The 14017-nt window shown below is 45.8% G+C and overlaps 1 protein-coding gene across 33 annotated transcripts in view; it reads right to left on the bottom strand.

The window, feature by feature from the left end:
- The window catches only part of Sec16a (SEC16 homolog A, endoplasmic reticulum export factor), a 38331-nt gene that overhangs the window by 23022 nt on the left and 1292 nt on the right, over window positions 1-14017 (bottom strand). For 11 of the 33 annotated variants that reach the window (XR_013050435.1, XR_013050436.1, XM_015999449.3 and 8 more), the window contains exons 2-5: window positions 7235-10920; window positions 4498-4634; window positions 1559-1656; window positions 109-232 (exon numbers count right to left, since the gene is read on the bottom strand). Coding sequence is in view for 31 of the 33 variants with exons in the window: in XM_015999449.3 (XP_015854935.1) it covers window positions 109-232; window positions 1559-1656; window positions 4498-4634; window positions 7235-10852 (3977 nt within the window). In the remaining 2 variants the exon portion in view is untranslated. Of the gene's footprint in view, window positions 1-108; window positions 233-1558; window positions 1657-4497; window positions 4635-7234; window positions 10921-14017 lie in introns of those variants that run through there. The other 22 variants (XM_076569220.1, XM_076569223.1, XM_076569219.1 and 19 more) reach the window with 8 other exon arrangements.

The raw sequence follows: 14017 nt of genomic DNA, 5'->3' as shown, positions 1-14017 counted from the left end.
CCAGAAGCTCCAGAACTATAGCTGATTACTTCCAAAGACAGGAGGAAGGCAAGCAAGAGCACACCTCAGCTCCCACCAACTTCCTTCACACGTGTACAGCTCACCAACCTGTCACTGTAGGCATAGTTTTCCTTCCTGTATGGGTCGTGTTCGGAGTCGTACCAGTACCTCCGGTCCCAGGTGCGAGGGTCCCTGAATCGAGACCCATAGTAACGATCCCAGCGGCCTGGGTCTGTAAGTGAGGAATAAAGGGATGAGTGCAGCAGCAACACACAGAAGACGCACCCTGCTCCCCTGGAGCAGGCGGACAGGTCAGGAGTAAAGGACAGGCATGGTCTAGAAATACAGGCCCTGATCCGGAGAGGCCAGCTGCCTCCTGATCATGATGTGGCAGGCACTGGCTGTTCTCTCAATACACATATTTAGATGAAAAAAAGAAAAGCCACTGTAAGAGTTCTATATTAAGTTCTTTTTCACCTTTTTGATTTGTGATATGAGGGATCAAACCTAAGGCTTCAAGAATAGTCAGATGTACAGCTATAGTCCCAGCCTTGATAATATTTTTTAATAGTTAATCTCAACTACAAATTATACTAATTATCTTCCTAATGTGATTCAAGATATATATTTTTTAAGATTTATTTATTTCTATGTGCACTGGTGTTTTGCCTGCATGTATGTCTGTGTGAGGGTGCCAGATCCCCTGGAACTAGAGTTACAGATGTTGAGAGCTGCCATGTGGGTGCTGGGAGTTGAACTCAGGTCCTCTGGAAGAGCAGTCAGTCAGTGCTCTTAATAGCTGATCTATCTCTCCAGCTTGTGTTTCAGAATTTTTTAAAAATAATTTCATTAAAAGCTAACTCTAAAAAGAAATATTAACATTATGAACAAACAAAGAGGTATCATTTTAGGGGAGTGTGTATAATATTCCTGTTTAAAATTAATGCAAATGTTTAAGGGGCAAAGAGCCCCTTGGGAGGCATAAGGAAATACCATGCAGACCTGTCAAGGGACCGTAGGGCAGTATGGTACAACAGCATACAGCAGCATACAGCAGGGTTGCTAAGGGAACTCATAGCTTTCCCTAGGATATGTTTTGTGGAAGGGAAGTATGGAAGCTATAAAAGTAACTAGAACTGCCACAATGGACATGCTACATCTGTCACCAAGGAGCAAGCATCAGCCTCAAGTGGCTTCTGAGCATTCAAGTGTGGCAATGTGACTGGGGAGCCAGTCTTGTATCCCACCGTAGTCTCATTAGCTCAGACTTGAATAGTCATAAGTGGACCAGGAAGTCTCAGAACTAATTACTATACTTTATGACAATACAACAGATGCCATGTTGTGAGTACAATGTGACTTTTCAATAAAGTTGTCAAAATGATGATTCTTAGATGCTAAGAATTCTCAATTACTTTGGCTCTTGGGATAAAAACACAGGCCAGTGAAAGGAAAAGTGAGCTTGAGTCACCTGCTAGACCATGACTTGTACATGACTGCATGATCACAGGCAGTGGTTGGACAGTCCCCTGATAATGGCTACAATGTCTAAACATACCTCCATAATCATACTGGCTGGAGTAATAATTTGCATAGTAATCACTCTGACTGCTCCATCCACTCTTAGAATTATAGTATCCTTCAGGATAACCTTGCCTGGAGGAGAAAAAAAAAAAAAAAGAGCTGTTAAACACAGTTTTTGTTTCTTAAAGTATAGTGAGGAATTGGCCAACCCAAAATTCACACATTCATAAAATCACCTCAGCCGTGGAAAACTCACAGATCACAAGCAGAAACAAAGATCAGACTGTGGAATTCATTCTGTAGCTACCTGAAAGTGAGCTCATCAAATGACTGCAGGACCATGTTCAACAAAAGAACTGGCACCTCTGTGTTTCAGTGCTGCAGCCTACCAAGCTTTTATGTCACACTAAGCAACAAGAAGCACTAAACTCAAAACTAACCTAAAATTCCTACTGCTTTCTTTTCTTTTATTCTTTTATTTTTGAGACAAGGTCTCACTGTGTATCTTAGGATGGATGGCTTTACACTCATGACGATCCTCCTCACTATGCCTCCAAAGTAATGGGGTTAGTTGTGAGCCACAAGAAAATGACAATTTCAACACCCTTTAAGGGAAGGTCACTAGCTATGTGTGCTCAGCGTGGCCTTGGAGGAGCAGATCTGTAAGGCTGGCCAGGGCCAGCAGATCAATAAAGAGTTAGCTTCTTCTATGCCAATAGACTGAACCATGACCCCAACTCGTTATAGAGAAGGTAAGATTTACTCAAAGGAGGGTGTATGTACTTCTGACACTCTTGGGATTCTCAAAAGCACTAAACATTGTTTTTAATTTTCTGGTACTCTGAACTTGGCTGTTTGGCTAGCATAACAACTGCTCACCCAGCTGCCCAGCACAGGAATATTACCAGCCTGGCCTTAAGGTTTCATTCAGGTTGACCACTCCAGACTTTCATCTGCATAGCCGTGGCTCTAGAAAAACATCTTGATATAGAGCAAGATCAAGAACATGCCACTACCTCAACTGCTCTCACCAACTTACCTACATACAGTTCAGGAAAAACAGTCACAAACATGAGAAATGTACTCCACCTCAAACAGGTCTGACAGCGACCTTATCTCCCTAACACTGAGTATCACATCAACACTGAGTGTCCACACACATAGACTGAGGAGACAAGAGAACAGACTCTCTTGCAGGCTGTGACAAATGAGGGCTGAAGACACTCAGAGGACCCCAAGAGCTGAAGGGAAAGCTGCAGTCATAGTGACAAATCACAACAGTGGTAACCAGATCTAGTCGGAGCCTCTGTGTCATACAGTCACTCTTGCAAGTTAATTCTTTTTATGTTTCTTTTCCTTTTTTTTTTTTTTTTTTTTTTTGAAACAGGGTTTCTCTGTGTAGCCTTGGCTGTCCTGGAGCTCCTGGGCTGTCCTGTAACTCAGAAATCCTCCTGCCTCTTCCTCCCAAATGCTGAGATCAAAGTGAGATTAAAGGTGTGTGCCACCACTGCCTAGCACTGGAAGTTAATTCCTAAATGAAACTGCAGGAAGACACGTGGAAGGCGAAATAACACAGTGGGAAGACACACTGGCTCTGGCCCCCATGCTCTCTTCCTTCTGCACTCCACAAACAGATCCACAGGCCTCTTGTCTTCTCAGTCTGTGAATCAGGAAGCTGAGCTGTATGAGTCCAAATGCTACTTCCTATCTAAGATCCCAAAAATTTTCTCACAATCAAGTGTCTTTCTCTGTCTCTGCCCCCACTCGTGTGTGTGTGTGTGTGTGTGTGTGTGTGTGTGTGTGTGTGTGTGTGTGTGTGTGTTTGCACATGCACACATGTACCTGTGCTTGAGTATATCAGGGATCAAACACAGAGCCTCACATAGGTAGGTACTCCAGAATTCACCTAAGCTTCAGAATTGCTATGTTTCATAAAGACCCAGAATGATTAGCTATGCACATCTGCACACAGTTCAGAGTGTACCTAATGAGGAAGGTACACTAAAGCTACCTAAATGGACAAAGGTTCACATGCAAAGCAGTCTGGCTTCAGACAAGACAAGTCACCAAATACCTCTAAGAACCTGCCTACAGAAAATTCTGAAAGCAAGTGCACATATAACCTTAGCAGCTGGGAGCTGCTAAGCAAAAGAGTGATACATCCTTTGTAACAGAGCCAACTACCACCAGCACCTACTCCAGGGCTTGACTAAGCAGGACACCTGCAGGAACCAAGGTAGCAGGGTCCACAGTGACCAAGGCCCACACCCCATTTATTTTGCGCAATAGCCTAGAGTGGACACAAGATCAAAAGCAGGCTCTAGGCAACTGAGAATGCAGATGGAACTTTGACCTGGCTCACAGACTTACTCAGAGGGCACAAGGCCAGGGTTCTTTCCAAATCTCTCTTCTATGACTACAAAAGAGAGGCATGAATAGCCAATATAGGAGATATGCAGGCTCAGGGGTTGGGGGTGGGGTGGGGGAGAGCTTCCAGCAAAGTGGACAGAGTCAGGCATAGAACACAGCTTTCAGTCCCTGTATTAGAGAACAGTCCCTGTACTTTTAGTTCCTGTATTGATGAATCTATGGATTATGCCATCACTGTGATCAGTGTTCTCAAGACTTTGAGAATATCTACAGCAGCCTAAGAGCTCTAACCATGCACTACCAAATTGCCAGCAGATTGGGTGTGCCTATGACAGGAACAACCACCCATCTACTAGCATCTACTTCTTCATAACCTTGTACAGGATCTGGCCTAGCTAGGGGTTGGGGACAAATGCTAAGTAACAGCTCTGCTAGGGCTGCATGTGGCAGTATGCTTAGTTCCTGTTTGTTCATGCTGACTAAACGGGTTTGTAGAATTCTCTACAGATGAAGAATTATTCTAATCACTAAGTTACCATCACAGCCAGCAACACAAACAACTGAATATGAGAGTAAAGCAGCTGCATCGGACGCAGATCGCACCTGGGAGTGAGCTGGTCGGAATAGTGACTTGCTCGGGAGCTGGGCCGCTCAGGCTCTGAATAGCGATGGTTTTCGGCATAAGCAGATGCTGAGCTGTCATAGGGCCTGTATCGAGGATCATACAGGCCATAGATATCCTGTAGAAAGAAGTTTGGGGGAATGTTAGACTCCATGAAGAGCAGACATTGAGTGGCCAGGACTAGCTCTAGGCGCTCCAGATGCTCACTGTCCAAGAACAGTACGGTGAGTAGGATTCTCTCATGAAGACAAAGCCTACAGTGCAATCCACATCAACAGGCAGCCAGCAGACTCTCCCTAGAGCCCTTCAGGGCAATCTTCCCCCTGTAGTCTTAAACATGGAGCCCATATGAGCCGAACAACATAAATGTGCATCAGCCACCACCTCTGTAAAGCAACAGGACCAGGGATCCACGTGAACGAACCCTAAAACTATCAGTTTTTAAAGCCTTACAAAGAGTGTTATTGCTTGTTGTTTTAGAATATAGGGTTGGAGGTTTTTGGGGTTTTTTTGTTGTTGTTTTGAGACAGAGTTTCATACTTAGCTTAAGCTGGCCTGATATTCACTATGTAGTTCACCCTGGCCTCAAACTTGTGGAATCCACCTTTATCAGCCTTCCCAGTCTTAGAATTACAGGCAAGTACCTGGCTTTAAAAAATTGTACCTTGCCAGGCAGCAGTGGCACCACATGCCTTTAGTCCCAACATTCAGGAGGCAGAGGCAGGTAGATCTCTGTGAGTTCAAGGCCAGCCTGGTCTAGAGTGAGATCCAGGATAGCACTAAAACTAAACAGAGAAAACCTGTCTCAAAAAAAAAACAAAAAACAAAAACAGGGCTGGAGAGATGGCTCAGCGGTTAAGAGCACTGACTGTTCTTCCAGAGGTCCTGAGTTCAATTCCCAGCAACCACATGGTGGCTCACAGCCATCTGTAATGAGATCTGGTGCCCTCTTCTGGCCAGCAATCACATGCTGTATACATAATAAATAAATCTTAAAACAACAACAACAACAAACAACAACAACAACAACAAATTGTATCATCCCCATTATAACAAAAACTATGGCCTCTGCCCCATCTCTGAGAAAAGGCCTCATAGGACATGTGGAGGTCTGAAGAGAGATGAGGTGATATGGGCATGAATCAGAGCTCATCTTCCATGTACAGGTAACATGGAATCTCATGGGAAATGGTTCTTCTCACTACTAAGGACCACAGCACAGAAGAGGCTTGGGGTTCCCAAGGAGTCTGCAACCTATCTGTGGCTCCACCTACTCAGTAGCCCAAAGTCAGGCCACAAAGCTGAACTCCCTCACACAGAAAAGATAGCTATGGCTCCTCCTTCTAGAATCTATAATTTACTAGTCTTTAGGGCACATATGTAACTGCTCGCACATGTATACCTGATGGTGCACCAGGCTGACAAGAAGGTATAAGCCAGAAGCTATGGCAGCTTCTGACCTAGCTGCTACAACCCTGTTCCTAAGGTTCTTTCTGACCCATCATCCTGTACAGTGCCAACTGTTCTCAGGCCACACAAGAATTCAACACCACCTGGCCCCAAACACCAGAGGACTTGGGTCTTTCACCTTTCAGTAACACAATCCACCTACCTTGAGTAATAATGAGTCTGAGCCAGAGGTAAGGAAAAGCTAACAGTGATCAAGCGTGTTCACAGACAACAGCATTTTAAAGTACTGCAGGATTAAGCAGAACCTAAGAGCAGATGTAAGCTTGCACCACTGCAGGAGGAGGCAGGAAGGAATTCTAGGAGCCCCCTACTCTGCTCCCACTCTGCAGGGTCACTGGTATCTATGTACCTGAGAGGGTTAGGGTCCCTCACCTCCTTTCATTACTACACATGGATAACCTAACCTTTTCCCTCAAAGACTTTATTCTCAAGGAAGGGTATAAAAGATTGCTAAAGTTATTCCTGTCATTGGTTTCATGAGTTGTTTTTGTTGTTAAAACCAAATGAAAGGTACCAGCAAACTGGCTGACTTGAGTTTGATCCCTGGAACACACATGGTGGAAGAAGAAAACCAACTCCTGAAAATTGTCTTCTGACCTTACGTGTAATGTAGAAGGTGTAAGCCCACATGCAAACACGTACACACGTACACATGCACACAAATAAGTGTTTTAAAATATATAAGAGTTGGATATAGTGGCACGCCCTGGTAATTCCAGCACTCGGGAGGTGGAGACAGGAGGATAAAGACTTCAAGGTCATCCTTAGCTACATAGGAGGCTAGCTAGGGCTAATGAGGCCTGTCAAAAACAAAAATACCACATACAGAAGTGAGGCGGGCTGAGGGCTGAGGCAGAGGATTTTAAGTTCACAGCTAACTTGGCCAACACAGTGACACATTGTCTCAAAGCACGACAACAGAAAATTAAAACACACAACCTACCAAGGGCTAACCTAATCCCTAAAGAGGTAAGCACAGCACTGTAATTGCGGCAAGCACGTGAATGCTCCTGGAAACATGGCACTCTTTTTATGTTGGATTACACAAAAACTACACTGGTTTTACAAGCAACCCAACATACTCCATCTGACAGGACCCTCTGAAAGGAGACCTTCACTGGTGCCTGGGGAAGACATTTCTCAGGGGCACCACATGGGTCTGAAGACAGGCTACTCTTGAAACAGCATAAGAGGAGAAAAGGGGGACCAAGTGAGGAAAGAAAGACGGTTAAATGTTAGTGCTCTTACCTGGTAGTATAGAGAGGCCGTCCCAGGATCCGACGGGTATGGTGAAGGGTACTGAGACTGGTAGGCATCATAAAGGGGCCTATAATAGTAGTAGGATGCCAAGTCTTGAGGTGCTGGGCCAAAAGCATTAGGAGGTGGTGGGTGCAGCCATGGCTGCTCTGACCGCACAGCTGCCTGGCTGGAGCTGGTAGATGTAACCGATGCACTGGAGGACTGTGGTGGCTGAGGCATGTTCACTGGAGCTGGACTTGCTGGTGGTTGGGCCAAGCTTTCAGACTGTCCTTGTGTGGGTGGGCTTTCTGGATTTGAAGGCTCTGGACACGCCGCTTGGGGCACTTGTGGGGGAGAATTCTGTGGCTGAGGAGGTACCAGCTCTGTCTGGGCTCTTTCTAGGCTATACTGGTCCTGGGCATCTTTTGTTACCTGCTGGTAGAAATGATCCTGGTTATGCAGCCCAGGCCCAGATTGTCTGGGATGATTGGCAAGAGCCTGCTGAGAAGCTGGGCCATCTGAATGAGATGGGCTATATATTCTCACAGGATTTTCCAAAGTTCTATTTAATGTGAAGTCTAGGGCACCAACAGCTTCTTCCTGATTACTGGAGTGATTTGCCTTATTATTATTATTAGGTACCAAGGTACTGTTTGCAGGTGGAACTAGCATCACATTTGTACTTCCATGAGGGCTATTAACAAACTCAGAAGGACCCTTTTCTGCATTAGGATTCTGACTTTTAGGAAATGAGTTCTTTGGAATTGGAGGGGATAGCCGCTGAACCAATAAACTGGCAGGCTGGCTAGCAATCATTTCAGAAGACCCAGAACCTCGAGGGACACTGTTAGGCAAAGATAAGCCAATGACAGCACTGGTTGAAACTCCAAACAAAGCAGCATGTTCTTCGGGATCACCACTGAGAGCCCTGCTGCTGCTCACTATAGATTTCTCCCCCACCACAGCATCTCCCCAGGACTGATTCTTCTCATTAGGATTCAGTAGGGACACAGAAAAATTAATAGGCTGAGCCAAATTATAGCTTTGATCAGGCTGGGCAATCAGGACAGGTTGATTGTGCAAAGATTCAGTGGGTGGCGAGGACAGCAGACTCGCATAACCAGAACTTGCCTGCAATGGAAGGGCCTCCTCTTCTCCTACCTTGGGAGGGTTTTCAAGGTTCTCAGAAGCACCGGGAGGGTCTTGGTTCTGCAAGGGTAGCACAGATCCTGGTTTCCGTGACTGTTGTCCAGACATTCCCTTTTCTGGATGATGAATAACTTCTGAAGGTTTTGGTTTGACAGGGACATAAAGTGCAGGGGCAGCAGGGGCTAGAAGGACATTGCCACCAAAATCTGGCAGCTCATTTTGTGCCCACAGAGTTGTTGCCGGGCTCTCACACTTCCCAGGCCCCTGGGCCCTGGCCGAGGACCTCTTCTCAGGCACTGGGCGCACAGTATCCAAGGGTGGCCCTGCTGTGTGTGAAGCCAGGTGTCCAGCTTCCCCAGTAGTGCTAAGAGGCAGAGGGCAGGCCTGAGGTGCACACAGTGTCTCCATATTGTCTGGTGGCTGTTCCAGGTTCCCTGGGGTGGCATCAGGTGGTACAGCAGCTGCCCTGCGCTTCTTCTGGCGGTCCCGGGTCCCTCTCACTTCAACCACCATGTTCGCACGATCTGCTTCAACTGGTTTCACTCCAACCAAGTGGGATTTTACTGGTTCAAAAGAACTATTTGCACTTGTCTGGAACACTCCTGTGGGTTTTGGAGGGCTTGGGGTTGAGGGCTGGGACAGGCTGCTGCAGTAATTTTGGCTCCCAGTCAATTCATCTGTCTCACCTCCAACAGGAGAAGAATCAATTTGCTTAAAAAAACTCCCTGAAGTATCATCTTCAAGTTTTCCAACTTCTTGCTGAATGAATGTGCCTACCAATTCTTGGGGTCTGGCTGAGCCAGGAGGACTTCTGTGGCTGTGGTTGCTGTAGCTGGATGACACACTGTCGGGTCGTGTAGGATGCAGTGGTATGTCAGGGGCTTCAAGATTTAGGCCCCCACCTCTGGTAAGGCCCACAGTAACAGGTCTTGAGACAGCTGGCCCAGGAAGGGGCCCATGTCGGAACTGATCGCTCAAGGAAGAGGGATCCACATTCAGGGTCTCACGTGGCAAAACTTCTTGATTCTGAACAAATTCTAAGTTCTCAACGTTCTCACACTGTGGCCCACTAGCACAGTGGGTTCCAGCCCCTGAAGTGTCACCCCACGTATCACTAGCAGGGGTCATAGTGGTCTGTCTGTCATGCCGGATGCCCATAGACTGAGAAAAATAAGGCTGTACATCTCCGTCCTGAGCGGCCTCGCTGCTAGGGCCTTGGAGAAAAGCCTGGTAGACACCACCAGTTCCATGTGCAGGTAGTGGTGGATGGCCCAATCTGGGGGTAGAAGAGACGCCATCCAAGTCCAATCTGTCATCAAGGACTGCTTTTTCAGATGAGAGATTCTCCTCATTTTCTGTCTCCTCCCCTTGAAAAAACATTGAGAGAGCTCCAGGGGCTGCGTCTTGCAGGGCAGGGTTAGTTGAAGCCTCTGAGGGACCATGCACCTGGTGTTCAGGGCTATTTCCCTGAGTAAAGGGATTCACGTGGGCAGGGTCTAGCAGATGCTCTTTATTCACTCCTGGATTCTGCCTGAACTCTGGGCTTGCCCACATATTCCCAACTCTGGAATTCTGTTCAAAAGTATGTTTAGGGGGGAAGCTACTCAAAGAGTGATTTTTACTTTGCTGGTGGACCACCTCGTTCCCTTCACCACTGGCCAAGGATGCTGGAGTAGACATTAGTGGAACATGGGGCTCATGGCCAGGCCCCTGATATAAACTAGTTGGAGAGGGGAAATGGGACAAGCTGGTAGCCTGGGGCCCCATGTTCTGAACAGGTCCCTCCAGGCAGGGTGAGTGATGCTGATAGGAGGGCTGAGGACCTCCCTGCACTGGCCCCCACTGACCTGGCATCTGTGGCTGAGGGAAGAAAGGAGACGCTGCTTGGGCCACAGCACCATCATGTGGGGGGTGCCTATTCGTGGGTTGGTCGGGCCCAGAACCACTGTCATTCAGATGGCCCCCGTGAGGCTGCTCAGGACCCACTCTTGGAATGTAGTGAGGTGGATGTGGCAGCATCTGTACTTCAGGTCCTGAGCTGGAACCACCTTCAGCACTCCTGTTCATCTCCAGCCCAGGCAGCGAAGAAGGAGTAGATGCAGGGGGAAACGGACCGGTCTCTGCTCTGGGCTGTGACAGAGTTCCTGATAGAGGCTCATGAAGTCCTGTGGAGCTATCCCCAGCATTTGTAGGAGGCACAGGCAAACCAGGCCACTGAGAAAAAGCAGAGAGGGCTGGGCCAGGCAAACTGGGCAGGCTGCTTTTGGATGAACTGCCTACTGGTGAGTTTTGAAGAGTTTGTCTATTAAAAGCAAACGGATCCGTTACTGGCTGTAATGGGCGTGTTATGGGAGCCACTGGTGCATTATTACTGGCTGGCCTCCTGTAAGGGCTGTTGGCCCAGAACATGCTCCGAGGATTCCCAGCTGGGGGTGGTCCAGCCACACCAGACGGGACTGCCTGAGGTGGTGGCTGCATGCTGGAGTCTTTCGTTCAAGGAGATGCTGCTTACAGAGGAGGCAGGTGGAACTTTTCTTTAATTTGTGCTAAAAAAGAAAACAGAAGAGGAACATAAAATCTATAGATTCACAGTGCTGGCTGTAATCAATGAAACTATGAAAATAAAAAGACTTAATGTGATTTCAATCATTTAAATACCAAGGACTCCATTTCTTCACATCCCCACCCGACACTGTCAGGGATTAGACAGTCTGACACACACTACCCGATGTTCTTTAGTCCTTGACATTTCTCTAAGCCGCAACTACCACATTCAGAAAGAGTGAACTCCACTACTAAGAAAGAAATATGCATATCATGCTTTTTGTAATGTTAATTTTAAGTCTGGAAAAGGAGAGTTTACATTTCTAAAATACAGTTATAAAGTTACTAAATATGTTTACCCCTCCAAGTGAAATGTCTAGGGTTGCCCTCTGAAATGAGTGAAACAAAGTTGCTTCTGACCACTGAAGTTGTAACAAGGTTGAGACTAAAAATCCCAAGAAAATTTATAGCAGCTTTACTGGACTCAAATTTCCAGCAGGCAAATCTCAGAAAAAAAGGGGGGGAGGGCAAGATCCTCACTAGTGTTTTTTGGTTTTGTTTTTGAACAAGGCACAATTCAAGTCTGGCACCTTGAAAGCCCTTTTGTGTCAGACCTTCTTCCCGGCACCACCCTCAAGAAAAAATTAGTTTAGCTAATCCACAGAAAAATAAAGCAAAGGCGGTTTAATTCACAGATGTACACTTTGTCCTTGAACATCTTTCTGAAACTCAGATTAAAATTTTAAAAGGTCCACTGATATATGTATTTTAAGTAAAGCCATTTACAAAAGGTCTCTAATCCTTACCTAAATGTTAGTTCTATTAGTCTATTAACTCCTTTCTATGTCAACAGAGAATCCTATCCAATTGACTAGAACCTTGATATAGACTATAATGGAACTTCAATTAGAAGCAATGCCAGGACTTCATTAGGCTCTAACTCGTTGTTTTAAGAAAGAACATTGCTTTTTCACTTCACACGAACCAAAAGTAGAAGGAGAGCTGCTGCTCCATCCCTATTTATCTGACCAGTTGTAGAGCCACTAGGGACACAATACCATGGATCTGGACCCAGCCTGGACACAAAGACTTCCATGTTCCTCTTGAGACCTGGCTGGCAAGTGTAAAAGGCAGCAGAGGCTGTCCTTCATCTCAAGAATTTCAAACATCCCAAACAATTAAAAAACAAACAAACAAAAACTAAACTAAAACACAATACACTGTACAGGGCTGATGCATCAGGTGTCAATAGGTTGGGTATACATTGAGCAATTCAGGGCAACCACCTCTCTCTGCAACTAGTTTCTACATCCACAGAATGAAAGAATAAGTTTCTTTTTCCTAAAGTTTCTTCTAAATTTATTCTTCTTTTGACAGGGTTTCTTTGTGTAGCTTTGCACCTGTCCTGGAACTCACTCTGTAGCCCAGGCTAGCATCAAACTCACAGAGATCCACCTGGCTCTCTCTTCTGAGTGCTGAGATTAAAGGCGTGCGCCACCACTGCCAGGCTAAATTTACTCTTAACAAGATTCTACTCACAGATTCTTCTTTAAAAGACCTAATCCCTATTGTTGTCCCCCAGAATCTAAACTACCTAAATTTATACTTTTATTTGTAGAAACTTGAAATTATTTTCTCAATAGTAATAGACCAAGAGCTGTTTTATGAGCTAACATTATCACCTACAAAGAAAATCCCCAGCTCCCATGCCCAGAGCTTTTCACAATTTGCCTGTTTCGGATGGAACAATCTTGTGACTTGAACATTATTCTTTTGGGGGGCGGGTGGGGTGAGACAGAGTTTCTCTTTGAAGCCCTGGCTGTTCTGGAACTTGTTTTGTATACCAGACTGGCCTTGAACTCACAGAGATCCACCTGCCTCTGCCTCCCAAGTGCTGGGATTAAAGGTGTGTGCCACCATCACCTGGGAAAGATAATGAACTGCCTACCATTTATCTCAGGATTATAGACAACTTTTATTCTGTCCAGCCAGTTATCTACTTTTCAAAAAAGCACCTGCTTCAGAGGAACCTACTATTCTCAAAGATGTATTATTCATAAACCCAGCTCTGCAACTCATCTGCCTCCTATCTGCAGACGTATTTATACGAGACATTCAAAGCACGACTGTAACTGAGGTACTTAAAACATACCCCTCCTCTCACTGCCACTGACTTAACAGCTGTGAACTTTAAATCACCCAAAAAAAATTAGTGAGTTCCTCTCTGCCAGCAATCTCCCCAATGGTGACTTCTTGTGATACACTTACCAGAAAGACAAGATAAACACCTCTCTTCTAAGTCAAAATTTGAACCCGAACCCTTTAAATGTTGAAGAAAGCATCCACAGAAGAGGAGGGGCTATACACTAAGTGAGAAAGACACACTAGGACACAATGACACTCACAAACAGTAACAAGCAAGACAGGACATCAAACTCTGCACAGCATCTCAGAAAAAAACTTCAAGGGCAATTTGGAGAGTCATTCAGGTAAATGCCACCAGGAGTAATGAATCACAAGAAGAGGGACCGATCTCAAGAAGAGGAACCAATCCCTACTTTGCCTCTTATCTGCAAGACATGAGCAGTGAAACCCTAGGAAAGGGTATGTGTAGAAAAAGTGCAATGAGGCAGCCCTGTGCTGCAACTTGCAGAAGGACCATACGGACAGTAATCCCCGAGTCTGCTGGGTTTTATTGCCATGTTCAGGATGCAAAACGCCTATAGTTAACACATTGGAAAGGAAATCTCTACCAGTGCATGACCACTCCACAAGCCATTTAAAAATGTAAGCAAAGCAGCCAGAGTTGATTCTACAGGACTTAGTGTCTGAACGCTCCACGGCCATGCTGACATTCTTCTAAACCTTGATAGAAAACAATCCGCGACCTCCCTTGAGACATCCTGCTCCGCCGGCTAAGGGATTACAAATAAATGCTGCTACTACTCCCGTGTTCAAATGAAAATGTGTCCCGTCACCAACTCTGCAGAGGAAGTCTTCGAGCCAACGAGAGTCAAAAATCTTCAGAACCCAGCAAAAGTCACGCTCGGCAATTTCCTGCACCTTTCTTGGTTTTAAAGAAGTTGCAGGTTTCTTCCG

Source organism: Peromyscus maniculatus, chromosome 4 (genome assembly GCF_049852395.1).
Source record: "Peromyscus maniculatus bairdii isolate BWxNUB_F1_BW_parent chromosome 4, HU_Pman_BW_mat_3.1, whole genome shotgun sequence".
Taxonomy (NCBI): domain Eukaryota; kingdom Metazoa; phylum Chordata; class Mammalia; order Rodentia; family Cricetidae; genus Peromyscus; species Peromyscus maniculatus.
Note: the sequence above shows the minus strand (reverse complement) of the source record. Positions and strands in the feature narration are given on the sequence as shown.